The sequence below is a fragment of the Porites lutea genome, chromosome 8 (genome assembly GCF_958299795.1).
Source record: "Porites lutea chromosome 8, jaPorLute2.1, whole genome shotgun sequence".
NCBI lineage: Eukaryota > Metazoa > Cnidaria > Anthozoa > Scleractinia > Poritidae > Porites > Porites lutea.
In genome coordinates, this window is record NC_133208.1 from 26,144,724 (window position 1) to 26,159,424 (window position 14,701).

Consider the following 14,701-nt stretch of genomic DNA (forward strand, 5'->3'; position numbering starts at 1 on the left):
TTGGATCTAAGTAGAAAAGGACTCTCCAGGATACCTGATGCAGTCACTGAACTGACTGAAGTGGAGGAACTTGAGCTGGATAACAATAACCTGACTGAATTACCAACAAGTATTAACAAGCTGAAAAATCTTGTCAGACTCCACTTGCATGGAAACAGAGTCACAGAACTGCCTTCTGAGATTGGTGACTTAAAGGAGCTGAGGAGTCTGAATGTGAGTAACAACCAGTTGGTTAGTTTACCTACCAGTATACAGAAGTTGAACCAGCTTGAGAAGCTGTACTTGTTTGGTAACAAACTTACAGAACTTCCTTCTGAGATTGGTGACTTAAAGGAGCTGAAATGGCTGGATGTGAGTAACAACCAGTTGGTTAGTTTACCTACCAGTATACAGAAGTTGAACCAGCTTGAGTGTCTGTTATTGTTTGCTAACAAATTTACAGAACTGCCTTCTGAGATTGGTGACTTAAAGGAGCTGAGGAGGCTGGAAGTGAGTAACAACCAGCTGGTTAGGTTACCAACCAGTATACAGAAGCTAAACCAGTTTGAGTGTCTGTACTGGTCTGCTAACAAACTTACAGAACTGCCATCTGAGATTGGTGACTTAAAGGAGCTGAGGAGCCTGCATGTGAGTTATAACCAGTTGGTTAGTTTACCTACCAGTATACAGAAGTTGAACCAGCTTGAGGAGCTGGACTTGAGTGGTAACAAACTTACAGAACTTCCTTCTGAGATCGGTGACTTAAAGGAGCTGAGGAGGCTGGATGTGAGTAACAACCAGTTGGTTAGTTTACCTACCAGTATACAGAAGTTGAACCAGCTTGAGAAGCTGTACCTGTATGGTAACAAACTTACGGAACTGCCTTCTGAAATTGGTGACTTAAAGGAGCTGAGGAGCCTGGATGTGAGACGTAATCCCTTATCTATGGATGCAATACATGTTCTAGAGATGAAGAAAAAGGGATTGACCAGTTCGGTTATTACAGGTGGGTGTGGGAATAATTTTCAATGAAATTGTCATCAATAAGACAGTTTTTAGAATGGTACTTTTATTATTTATAGATGGAAAATATTTCAATTTAAGTAGTGTCATTATTTTTGTCTTTGTTTTTAATAAGGCTTGAGCAAAATTGAAAATAACCAAACGAAACCTTCCTTCATACTTTGTGTAGTTACTTGTTAATAGTTTCACATGAAACTACCCACTGTGGTATTTGTTTGACTGCTATCAAAAACCTGCGCTGCGCATCAGTGGGGAAAAGTTTGGGGCGAATTTTTGAAACAAATACGTGTAGTTAAAATTCCTTTTACTTCATATGAACATGCCATCCTTTCTTGCAACAAAAACGTTATCAGTTTTTCTACACGCCCCTCCCCCGCCCACTGATGACCTCTGTTCATTGTCATTTACAAGAGGAAGGGAAAATGTTTTTTGACAAGGCTTAAGAAGACATTTACGAACAAAATTTGTAACGAAATGTAAATATTTTACCAGATGGCTTTTTGCATTGCAAGCAAATTTCAGAGGATTACTTCGAGTCGTTTTTTCCTTTCATCAACAGAGAGGAAACTAAAGTATTAAATCGTCTGAAGCTCAGGCTAATTAAAATGTAGACTTGAGAAAAATCAGTTCTTTTGTGCAACTGTTTTTCGCCGTTACAGTGTATCTTTCTTTTAATGCCATTGGGGCGATTTTAAGTGAGAGCCTATTAACAGTTTGTATTTCAACAGTCAGTTATCGAGTAGAATGACGATTATTGCTGTTCAAAACAGGGCGTTTGTGGTTAGTGGTTTATTTACGCAAATAACTGTCCCCAGATAACTTAACAGGATCTAATATGTTTTCCAGCAAAAGAGCCTAATTCGAATGGACCATTTAGCAATTACTCAGGGACACCCAATGACAGTTTCCTTCCACATACATTGAAATCCCTTTCTAGGCTATCCAGAGTACTTTTAAATCTTTAGAAATGCATTGTAATCGGCGCTACAGAATTTGAATCTGTTCGGTCTAGCCTGCGTGGCAGGCGCAGAAAGGGGAGGGGGAAGGGGAGAGAGAAAAGCGCGAAAGCGGGGAAAAGGGAAGAGAACCCCTTACCAACTCTCCTCAATCCCCCTTCCCTTTTTCCATTCTTCCCTATCCCCTACCTTTTTCGAAGCCTGCTACGCAGGCTAGTTCGGTTATCCTAGGGCAACTTAAGTCTTTTCGAAATTACAAGGGCTTCAGTATTGTTTTCCCGACAATTTTAGGTGCAATTTAAAGTTTTACGAAAGTAAGAATTTCTCTCGGATTCTCCATCACGTTTTCGAATCCAAAAACTTTAGGTTTCCTAAATGCGCGAAATTAAACTTTACAAAATCGTAGGGAATTTATTAGATAAGACGCTTCGAAAATTGTAAATGAATGGAGTGGTCATCTAGAAAGTTTTAGCCTTCCTTTCCTTAAGCTATAGAATATTTAAGGCATTTTTTGCTTCCCCAAACAGATATTTTAAGGAAAAAAGTCATTGGGTGCCCCTGATTATTGAATGAGGGTGAGTATGATGTGAAGAAGTTTGCAGATCGACGAGGATTTTAGGTGGGTATCAGCCTCCGAGATCTGCATAATTCCTCACATCATATGAAAGCCGCTTCTAATTTTGGGTTGACGTAACGTACAAATGTCTGATTACCACTGTAGGGCAGATGCAGTTATGCATCAGTCAATTCCAGCTGCGCCCAGCGCCCCCCCCACCTCCCCCCCCCTTCTCCCGGGCTGACCCCCGGGCATTAGCATTTTTTTTGCCTTGGATGGCAAATTCACGGAGAAGGGAACTCTTGAGCTGTCAAATCCCCCGGGGTGGGAACGAGAAAAAGAGGGCAAATGCCCCGTCCTCCGTCAACACTGCAACATTTTCGTTGATCGCACGGTCGAGGAGTGCCATTTTAAGCTTTTTAATGTGCGATTTTTTATTTCAATTAACGTCTTCCTTTGTAATAGTGCTAGTCTAATTAAGACTTCACGCCGTGACGACAACAGTTTATGTTTTTAGTATTGTTATAAAATTATTGACATTAACATTAACAGTGCGCAGTAAAGTTAACTGCTATGAATAGGTTTATAAATATGAAAGGATGTTCTTCAAATAATATCAAGAGAAACTTGATTCAGTAACCCAAAAAACGTTGATTCACGTCGATAGCTTCCGAGTTTCGCTATGTAATTCTGACTTGATAAGCGCAAGAAATTCATGCATAAAATCGAGAACATGCCTTTACAAACCTCTTCAGTTTTTTCCTGTCCTTGACAAATGAGCCAATCTGGTTATTTTTCCAGTAAAATCCTCTGTGTAGTTATATTCTGATAGGAAACCGTGTGCGTGTCAAAAGCTCGGGGTTGGCCCCGGGGTTGGCAAATGCCCGGCCCCCGGGCAGCGCAAGATTTGCAAATGCCCCACCCCCGGGACTGACATGGCGGGCAAATGCCCCGCAGTAGCCCGGGGGGGGGGGAGGGGCTGGGGACAGCTGGATCTTCTGTGGCACCCAGTTCTCAGGGGACAGGGTACTCCGCATTTCAAGTTACGGGGATGTTCGAATGCGGACAAAAATTAACCCTCCCCCCCGAAAAAAAAATTCATAGGGCTTCTAACAAAACTCAAAAAATCCCTGCACAAAAATTACCCCTCCCCCCTCCCGCCAAAAAAAAAACATGGCAAGAGAGACCTTGTACCCGGGCACCGGCACCGTACCCGAATTCTAGCGCGGGTATGCTTGGAAAAAGAGTGTGTTCACATTAGTGCCCAGCGAGTACCGTACATTGGCACCAAGTGTGAACGCTGCATTACTCTTCCGCGTGCAACAAAGGAAATAGGACTCGTGTGCCGGCACGCAGGCCATTTGTTCCATTGATGTCGAATTCCGATTTTAAAACAGAACAGTTTGTTGTGTCGGCATAAAAACTGAAGGTTTCTGGTATGCTGTATACGTAGACATACAGACATATTCAGGTTTATCCTAATTTATCTTATCATTGCATCTTAAGTTCCGCAAGGAGTAATGAGTATGCCTTCCTTCGAACAAACTGCTGCAACTGGAATAATTTCAAAAGCTAGCAAAGATAAAGAAGGGGTCAAGACAGTGTTACCTGTGAAAGCCGCTAAAGAAGAGGTTGTAGTAGAGCCTGAAGATGAAACTGAAGTTGAAGACAATACTTATGTCGGCGAAAGCAGAAGTGTCATTACAGAGTAAATACTGTTTGAATAAAAATTCAGTGGAACCTCTTGACGACGGCAACGGCAGCCAAAAGTTACGTACAAAGTACATTTGTGTAAAGGTACCTCTGAGGCGTTGCTTGTCGACCTCTGCTGAGTCATTTTTCATCATCATCAAGTGCCATCTGCTAGTAGTAGGTCGGCTATCATGGATTTCTAGCTGTTCCGAGTCGTTTTTAACGCGTCGATAAAAGGAGCCCTGTGGATAACAAGCTTGAACATTTTACCCAAAAAGAGAGAAATTGACTTAGATATGCTACACTTTAAAAAAAAAAAAAGTGGCAGTGAAACATTCTTGTTCTACTGCGCGAGATCAGATACCGTGACGTCTCGTTTTCGATAGTTTTCCTTTTTCATCCTTCCACACCAGTGATCGGGGAAATCGACCTTTCCTCTCCGGAAAGCGTTATTATAAAAGTTACGTTTTAGTGAGTGTTTAATTCTGATATGAGTTATATCTGTAGACGGAAGACTAATTCCACGAAAAAAGATGCTTTTTTCAAAGAGCCGAAAAAGGCGTCTGCTCTCGCAGGCTTGGATAAGTGTGGACTGGGCCTAATGTTTTTAATGTCTTTAATAATATACACGAAAAAATTACTCAATTCTGATTGGCTGAGAAAGGAGTGCAGTTCTTCTGTAACACGAGTGCAAATTACAAGTGGTTTCTGATTGTCTGAAAAGACGAAAGAAACCAACAAGAACCAATCAGATTAGAGCTGTTTTAACAACAAAATTCAAGAAAATGGCGATGGTTTTCAGCAGACAACGACGGGATTTAATTTTGTGCGCAAAACAACAATAGAAAAGTTAAACAAAATATTCCAAAAACCCGAACACAGTAAAAAGTAGCTCTTTCTGGCTAAATGTATTGAAAATACGTTGCTAAAAGAAAACGATACCGTCAACAAAATCGAGGAAAATGAACGGTTGCAACCACACGAAAACCATGACAGCTACACTTTTCAGGCATTTAAATGAACAAGGATACAAGTTTTCCATGATAACAACAGGGATTTCAAGTCACGCACGTTATTTGTTGGAGGCGAAAGGTGTCCCATTTGCTCTCTTTGAGTCTTTTAGCGAAGACCTCTATTAAAAAATCCATGCGATGGTCTGTTTTTTCCTACCTCAGGAGCAAACGAAACCGAAAATTTAAACATCTGGTCCAAACTAAACCATTGGGCGAAAATACCATAACTAAAATAATGAAAGTATCCGTAGCTGGTACTAGCCTTAAACAAAGTGAGAAAAAAGTTTACGAATCATAGTTGTGCAAGAAAAACAACAGTCAGGAAGGTGAAGAAAGCAAAGATTGTAAGTTCAGAACATATCACCAATGTCACAGGCCACAGAGGTATAAATTTCCCTAACGACTACGATGAAGCCGACGAAGAAGAGCTACGATGACTCTTGCAGTAGGCAAAAAGGAAATAATGAAAACCCCAGCGCTGAGAAAAAGCAAATATTTGCCCCCGCAGGGATTTCGCCCAGAAGGCGAAATCCCGAGGAGGCACTCTAGTAACTTGCGTGTATATTAAGGAAAGTACTTACAGTTGAAATATACAGTCATACTGTCAATATAGAAAAAATCTCGATTTGCTTGAACAGGGGCCGCGAGAAATCGGTAGGTAATGGTGACATTTCTATTGTTTGCGCCCGTAAGTACGAAATGGTTAGGATGACGTAAAGACGGAACTTCCCCAAGGGACCTCTTAGGTAGATTTTGTGACATTTATTGTGCAGTCATACTTCGACACTCTTTTGCGTTACGTGTTATCAGTGACATTCTGTGGAGCAGTTGTTTCAGTGAAAGTTATGGACCAAAATTTTAACGACACTCGTTAAGCGCAGAAGAAGTTATAAGGTGCGTATAACTGTGTATATATGAACACTTGGAGAGTTTGCCAGAGTTCACAAATCTTTCATTGGAAACCTTGCCCGACAGTCTTTCTCTCTCTTTGACCGAAATAAGACTCAGCCCCAAACAAGCAAGACAAGTGAACAACGGCTAGCTTCTCACCAGCAGAACGATGGACGATTACAGAAATTCGCCGACAATCAAATTCTGTGCTGACTTATTCCCTGCGCACAGTACTGCTATAAAGTTTAAAATAAGACTAGAATGCGCGAGTGAATTGATCAAACGTCCCTTTTAATTTCTAAAGCCTCCATTTCGGCAAATAAAATGAACTGAATGTAAAAAGTGAAAGAGAAATAGCGAAAAATTTAACTTCTAATTAAGTCTTTTCTTATGGTTTAGAATAAACTATTCTCGAAACTGAGAAGGTTTTGATCAAAGCTGTGTAAATCGACCTGAAACTGCGCATGGAACCTTGCGTTTCCTGTATTTATCTCACCTATTGTATGGAATATGTATGAGAATCTTCATTATGAATCGGTTTATTTCAAAGAGCTACACAACGAGCAAGAATGCTATTGACCGACAATATACAGAGCGGGGGCAGCTGTGGTGTCAACTATTACTAGTATACTAATACTGGCAGTTTCCGACATCGCAACAACTGTGGCTCCGCTCAACCCATCGATGGCAGCGTCGGAAGAAAACAAATTGCTTCCTTCATTTTCGGGTTTGAAATCTCAAAAAATTTCTCCATGAATCCAGCTATGATGGGGTCTCAGAAACAGAAAATGATGAACAGTCGTTAAAAAACCTTAGCAAGTGTCTTTCATCTTTGGCTGCTCGAAGCGTTCTCCTGATTTCAAAACGGCAGTATACTTCTTGTAAACGCTTCTTGTAAACGCTGAGCTCTCATAATCGAGGATGAATTTGAAAACACTTACTTTTGCTGATTATTGTAAACCGATCTTTAACAGGCTGGTTCTTAGTTCTTAGCTTGGATGATTTTGAAAGCGTTGGTCTTGAAAAAGTTTGAATTTGACGAAGGTAGTGGTCTGTTTCAACCAATCAGTTGAATAAACTAAAAACGCGCGCGATGTCAAAATTAATTTTTTTGTTGTTGTTGTAGTTATGTTTTCGTGTATATTATTAATAAGAAATCAAATGATTTTTCACGTGCAATTTGGAATAAATAAGCACTTGTAAATTTTTCAAGACCCCAAAGTGTTGGTCTTTGAAAAATTTACTCGTGCTTATTTATTCCAAATTGCACGAGAAATCATGTGATTACCTATACTCAGGCTAATACTGATACTAACACTAACACTTATACTAATACTAATATTAGAGGTTGTTTCCTGTAGACTTCTCGAGACATTTTCCCTTGCACGATATTTGCGTATTCCGCTCAACACCCTTTCCATATTCTGTCTAAATATTTTTCTATTTATTTATTTAATTTAGTTGCCTTCCTTAAGACCTGTATAGTTCTTTCAGGCATTTTGTTCGCAGATCTGTAGATTATTGATTCGGGAAAATTCGATATTGAATCGAATGGGATGGCAAGAGTACGTCTCTGAACACTGCTTTATCCTCCTTTCTTTTATATTTGGCTAAACCTTTTCTCGCAATGACGTCACTGTGACATCCCATCCAAACGAATCCAGATAAAAACGTAGGGAGTATGGAAATTTTTTATCTCCTTGATTGAAAATGTATTGAAATTATTTTATCGTTTTAGTTCCAAGCGAGATCATAGCACGAGGACCAAAAGCGCAGAATGCGTATGAAAATGCTTTGAAGACAGGAAAAGTGAATGTGTACCGAGCCCGAATTATGCTGATAGGTCAAGATCGCTCGGGAAAGACAAGTTTGAAGAAATCCTTCTTAGGTCTGCCATTTGACCCTGACGAAGATAGTACTGACGGAATTGAAGTTGACCCATCCAAATTCGAAGTCCATATCGATCAAGTAAAGAACTGGAAACGCACGGATGAAAAGCTAGGTGTGTCTCAGTTCGCTTCCAAACTTGCAAAGATGGCGGCTAGAAGTATCCAAAAAGATGAGGACGAAAAAGAAGAAGGTGAGGAAAACAATTACGAGGAGAACAATATAGACGAAGATGACGAGGACAAGGACAAAGAAGAAGAAGAAGCAAAGGTGGATCGAGTTCTACACACAAACAAACAGACAGAAATGGGTCAGGTAGGTGATCGAAAAGAAACCCAAATTGAAACAAACAAACAATAAAAGCATGCAAATGGAATATCCGTAACATACCACTAGCCTCCTCCGCAGGCAACTCCTATTATAACGGTTCCCTCACCGTTCACTCCCCACTCTCACGCTTGGTCTCTGAAACAGGACTGTGAAGCCTTCGGAGGAGGCTAACATACCACATAATCAAAATTCGCTGGCAAGTGCAAATTAGCTACTGTGGACTAGCACGGGAATCATCAAAGCCCTTCTGGATTATTATTGCATCTTTTATATGTGTAAATAAAAAAGTAAATATACAGTTATAAAAGTACTTTTGTTTTGATTTATCATATTTACTAACCTTGTAGTTTGGTTTTGACGCTCCTGGAGAACCTCAGGTGTTAAAGCAAGCAGTGGTAAACACACAAATGAATCAGGTCAGTTTGGTTGTAGCCTTACTAATAATGTAAAGATTCAGATAAGTTGGGTTTCAGTTTTACATTTCACTAACCTTTCCAGAATCTATAGGAAAATAACTTCACTGAGATAAGTCTTTAGAAAGGGCAGGAGGAAAGAAGGAAATTTTGGTGCTTTTGCAGATCCAGTTTTTGTTTTTATGCGATTTTCTAGACAGGAGAACTTGTTTCTCCTGTTCTGGGGAAGGTTTAACTAAGTTATAAGGCTTCCTTTTATCAAGACGTTCGTCTAACACGTCAGTACATAAGGGCGAAACAGGCGCCCTAGCTTCAGGGTATTAACGCTCTGCTAGAAAAAAACACTCGCCTACCTGGGACAACTTTCTGTTTGCTTTTAAACCGTTCACACATGAAGCGCCCGTAGCCGCCTGGTTGGACCTCATACCACTTGTGACGTCATCCGTTTTAACGGTCATAGACAACTGTGGTACCTAACTTGTGCAGGAGAAAGAAATCTTTCAAATCATACCCGAACAAGCACGTTTCAGTCAAATGGGCAAGAGAAACACAACAACAATAGCAACACGCAATACAGTTGACCGTTGAATTCCAATGAAAATCGCCCTTTACTTTCACGATCCTGGGGGATCTTACGGAAACTTTTTCTACCGAAATGAAGCCTTGTCAATTCCCAGCAAAGGGAAAAAGACGGGGGAGGGAAAGGGAAAATGCGGGAAGGAGAGGAAGCGAAAGATGAGGAGGCGGTGTCGCTTTTTGCCTTCTGTGCGTGTAAGAACGTTGGAAGTTGTGATTGTGCTTGACGAACCAAAGCCAGCGTGGTGCTCGACTGGTTAACAACGTTCCGGGTGGTTTTGGTTCTTTTTGTTCGGTGGTGACCTGAAAAAGGCTCGACTAGCTTTTAACGGCGTTTTGTTTTAGGTGTAAGGTCATAGCTGATTTTGAAGGTCCAAAGACGAGACTGGAACAGGTGTAACAATAGAGCATTTCTCTTTCAAGCTCTCACAGCGTACTGTAAGGCTTTCAGTTTTTGAGGATTTAAACTGAGATGATGACTTCACGCAGTACGTCGGGTTGTAAATCTGATCTCAAGGCGTCTCAGTTGAAGTCTCAAGTCACTAGAATAGCTTATTTCATGATTCACACCTTTTCGTTTGTTATTCAACAACTTTTGTTTAACGTACAACCCTCTTGATGACCTAGCAGGGAAGAGTGGGGCTGATGAATTGAATTCATAACTATTAATTAGGGATTTCTCTGTATAAATCCCTCGTTTGAGGGATTTATACAGATAAATCCCTCGACTGAGGGATTTTATACAAACAAACCCAAAAGCGAAAACGATAATGGAAATAAATTCTCATAATAGTTCTCGTTGCAAATAATTGCAATGCAACTTTGCTGTTTCTGACGACATAAAATTCCTCCTTTAGACCAACAATTTAAGAGCGACGGTCAGGAAATATCGACCATCGAGTGGCAAGAGTTGAAAAATCGATTTCCTTCGTTTCTTGCCCATACACAGCTTTTAGGTAGATAAGTAATCTGATGTAAGTTGTTCTCGCAAAAAGTCTTTTATTTTCGAGAAAAGTAAGAATATCAGTTTTCGTTGTCGGAGTCTCAAAATGGCCGTATTTTCAACCCGAAATTTGCCAACATCAACAGGCCTACTCTGGGACCTTAACTCGCCTTAACTCGCCCTAACTCGCGACTTGAGATTATGTTCAAATTCCCTTATCTCGCCTTAACTCGCATTATCTCGCACAAACTCGCCCAATCTCGCCACTGCCAAGTGGATACCAATTTTAATATCTCATCCTACTCTCAGTGCAATTTCACAATTACTCCATAAAGGGAAGACGCCAAAGAATACAAATTTCAAAAGTTTAAAAGATAGTGATTTTTAAGGAAAACAGGGTTTTTACCTTTAAAAAAATATGTAATTGACCAATCCCATCCTTCTGGAATTTCCAATAGCCTCTGTGGTAAGGGTATTTCACCACTAAAGGTTCGATGAGGTTTTTCTTACTTAACATTGTCATGCCTTGGAGTCACAACTGGACTGTCAATGGAACTACCAGGAACAGCCTGAACATGCACTAACTCGTTGCCTAATGAAAAGGCTTTAATACTAAGCATGGTAGAAATACCAGAGGCATGGGGTCACAGGGTCTAACAAATCCCACATTCACTGTTTGGCAACCATAACCCAGGCATGATTCAGAAGACTTGTTACATTTAGCCCTTAGCTGAATAAAGGATTGCTAAAAGTACAGTATTTTGTATTGATAGCCAACTTCGTTCGCCATCTTTGAAATTACCCAGAAGGATACTGGTAACTCGTGTCTTCCCAGGGCCCTCTCGCTCAGCCTATTGTCCTCGATATGCATTCTGGGTAATTTTCAAGATGGACGGGAAAACTTCTGAAGAAAAGGAGGAGAACTCGTGCAAAACTTTTGATGTTAAATCGAGAAGTTTCAAAATGTATCACATGCAGGTAAGCTAAGCTAAAGCCTTTTACCCTTGCAACGTTAACTCTATAAAAGCCTTGTTGATCCCAGTCCACTGGCAAGTTTTAGGTTGGAAGCTTCAATGTGGCGTACGTGACATGAAAACACGTACAAAACGCCTGTGCCGGTGATCATTTTGTAAAAATGCGAAGCAGGAAAGATTCATCAGTGACAACTCTTAAGAGTTTGGAAGACAAAGCCGATAGTAGAGAGTGTTTTCTTGTTAATGAAGTTAAATAAGGTATAGTCCTCTGCACAACTATAAACACTTTCTGACATTTTGTAAAAAATAAGTAAGCCTGAACAGAAAATATGGTCATTTATTTTTAGCTGTTTTGCTAGGCTAAGAATGATAAAGAGTTTACTATCAAGTTAGCTTGATCCTCCTTTTCTTTAGTAGAAATCAAGGTGTCTCTCACAGGATTGTCCAAGTTTAAGGAGAAGGGTTTCTAAAATATGGGAACTGCTGTCTTTGCGAAAAGGCATCAGCCTTCATTTGCAAGAAATTAGAATAGATTATCCGAGGAAACGAAAAGGCAATCATTTCTGGCAGTGAAAACAAACAATTGAGCTGGACTCCAAGGGAAACCATCAGTGAAGTGGAGAGAATGGATCAAATGGAAGACTTAAAGATAAGTCGTAATTTTCAAGGAGAAAGAAATTTCATTTCATTTCAATAAAATTGATTGTGGCATAAAAATTTCCTCAGCTGAGTTGTAATTCGTCAGCTTCCCCGGTTTTTTATACTAGTTCTTTGAAGAACATTGACACAGACTGCAAAATTTTTTTTTTTTTCAATTCTGGAGTTAGTGATAACAATTGATGACATGTCATGTGATACCTATTATGCTCACCTGCCTATTAAAACATAGTGTTATTGATTTAAAAAAACAAATAAAATAAAATAAAATATCATACCTGTGCTTATACTACAGCTACATTTTTTTTTATCAATTCATGATTGTTTTGTTTTCATTTTTTTTCCTCACTACGGGTAATTTATTACTCTGCCAAATAATTATATAGCTTTAATAAATAATATATGATGATGACACTGATTATTATTATGATACAGCCACCAAATGGTCTAGTTTGGAGTTTAAATGCTATAAAATTAATTAAGAACAGGACTCCATATCACCAGCATATCCATACTTAAGCTTGTCCAATTAGGAAAATATTTCAGTTAATAAATTTAAACAAGATTTGGCTTCATTCAACTTTGGAGCTCATCTGAAATTTTTGGTTTAATTTTTTCGTACTTGGACAACATGGAGCCTACCATATATATAAGACATACAAAGATTCCAAGGCATCTTTATATTTATGTCACTAAAGCATATTATAAGATGGATCATTTTCCCTTAACTCGCCTTAACTCGCACAAACTCGCAACTGATAGGCGAGCTCAATTTTTCCTTATCTCGCCTTAACTCGCCTAAACTCGCATTAGCTCGCACAATCTCGCGGCGAGTTAAGGTCCCAGAGTAGGCCTATCAACTCTCCTCGCATTCGCAAATAAAGCCGCAAGGGGAAATTTGGACACTTTCCATCAATAGAACAACTCTTCTTCTTTCACTAGAAGATACTTTCAAAGCAATATCAAGACTCGTTGAACTAACATAATTCAAAAACGAAGAACAGGTTTTAACGGTGACAAAAACTTTAATTTAGTAGTTGTTTTCTGCGGCATTATTCTTCATGTCGTATAACTCCAAATTTTCCCAGTCCTCGTTTATTCACACATTTAGACATTCAACTAAAGCATACCTGAGAATTGGCTTGGGTTCTTTAAGTCAGCCTCCAAACGAAAGCATCGAAGTCCGGTAAATATAGTAAATCGTGACCAAAATAACTTATTTAACGGCTCCAAGTTTCCTCCATTGTAATGTAACAAGACGAAATATCTTCCTGTTCCGTCATCCTTAGCGAATTACCATTGTTAAGGTCCCTATTTTTCGATAAAAAGTGAGTACCAGAATGCTAGCGCGTTTGATTTTTTCTTTTTCAAAATACCGGTCGTACTGTCGGCATCGAAAATGTTACTCCTTCAAGAATTGCGTTGTGTTACTACGCACGCCGTGATCCGTGACTGTCATTTTGACCGCTCCGTCTCTTCGAACGTACGTTATGTCACGTGCAGTCACGGAACAGTTTGTCACGCAGAGTCGCCGGCTGGTAGAGTTCACTGTTTCAAAATGGCTAAAATTTATGGTCGACCATTTGTTTCAAAACAAGAAGACGCCCGAAGGCGTTTACGCGGGATGTGTTGGTGTAAGAAAGAATTACCGTTATGTTGAACGGCAATGGAAAATTGAGTAGTGTATGCAACAAATGTGTGCAGGAGAGACGGAGATGTTCTGTTAAGGACTAATACACTAGAAGATTAGTTACACACAAGGGTTCCTTTGCTACTCAAAACAAAACTTACATCAATATTACCACCATATATGTTAAGAGTATGGGATAGTTCACTAAAATTTGCATTCCTTTACTAATGTCCTCAAAAAAGGCACTTCCACATTCAACAATAACATGTAATGTATCATACTTCCAATAACTACAGGGCTGCAAGGCTGTGCTCTAGGGAAGATTTCAGAGAGCCCTTCGGACTCCCCAAGCATTTTTAGCTGGGTGCCCGGGCCTCCAAGTTGGTCGCCCAACTTAGTCACTTTCTATTTATTTATCTACCTTATCAATCCTTTAAATAGGTCATCAAAAAATGAATTGACCCATTTTTTGATAAATTGTCAGAATGAAGAGCACTTTACTTTTCACCTACAGCACAAATATCCTGGTACGTTTGCTAACCATAAATATGAACAACTCTCTTACCCAAAGAGTATATGTATTGTGCCATTTCTTATTAAAGCTCTTTTCGGTTTATGTTTGACAATGATGCTTAGCTCGTGTTGTGTTACGAAAAATATGGAGATGTCTTTGTTATTTTTATTGTTTGTTGGAGCTGTTTCCCTCCTTTGAATTTTATCTCCGATAGACGTCACTTTGCTCTTTAACGGTCTCGGTATTTTCGACTACATAAGCCGTGCTTGTTGAAGTAAAAGCGTGCACAGTCACTGTACGGTTGATGTACTGCATCGATGAATTATTGAACTGACAATATGAACACCCCGATCACAAACAAGCAACTAAGAGAAATCTCACACCTAGAATATTTATTTATTTCAAGACAAGTCGTGGAAATCGCCTGTTAATTCATGGAGAGCTTTGTCAACGCACGTTAAAACAGGACGTACTGAAGCAAAGACCTTCCTCGCTAGCTTCTTAGGACGTTTGTGTGGACTGCGTTGCTACCGTAAGTCTAGTTAACTCATAATCGGCGGGCAAAACACTCTCTTTGACTTAACAAGAGATATATTTGGAATAGTAAAACGAAAATCGTAAATAGACCGACACAGCAAAGGTACAGAAAGTTTTATCGGCAGAACAA

The 14,701-nt window shown here is 39.7% G+C and overlaps 1 protein-coding gene across 1 annotated transcript in view; it reads left to right on the forward strand.

Annotated features, from left to right (window-relative positions):
* The window catches only part of LOC140945426 (uncharacterized), a gene marked incomplete at its 5' end in the record, with an annotated part of 36,108 nt that continues 21,407 nt past the window's right edge, over window positions 1–14,701 (forward strand). Inside the window, 5 exons of the mRNA XM_073394451.1 lie at window positions 1–369; window positions 643–985; window positions 4,021–4,209; window positions 7,849–8,312; window positions 8,675–8,743. Coding sequence (XP_073250552.1) covers window positions 1–369; window positions 643–985; window positions 4,021–4,209; window positions 7,849–8,312; window positions 8,675–8,743 — 1,434 coding nt within the window. The remainder of the gene's footprint in view (window positions 370–642; window positions 986–4,020; window positions 4,210–7,848; window positions 8,313–8,674; window positions 8,744–14,701) is intronic.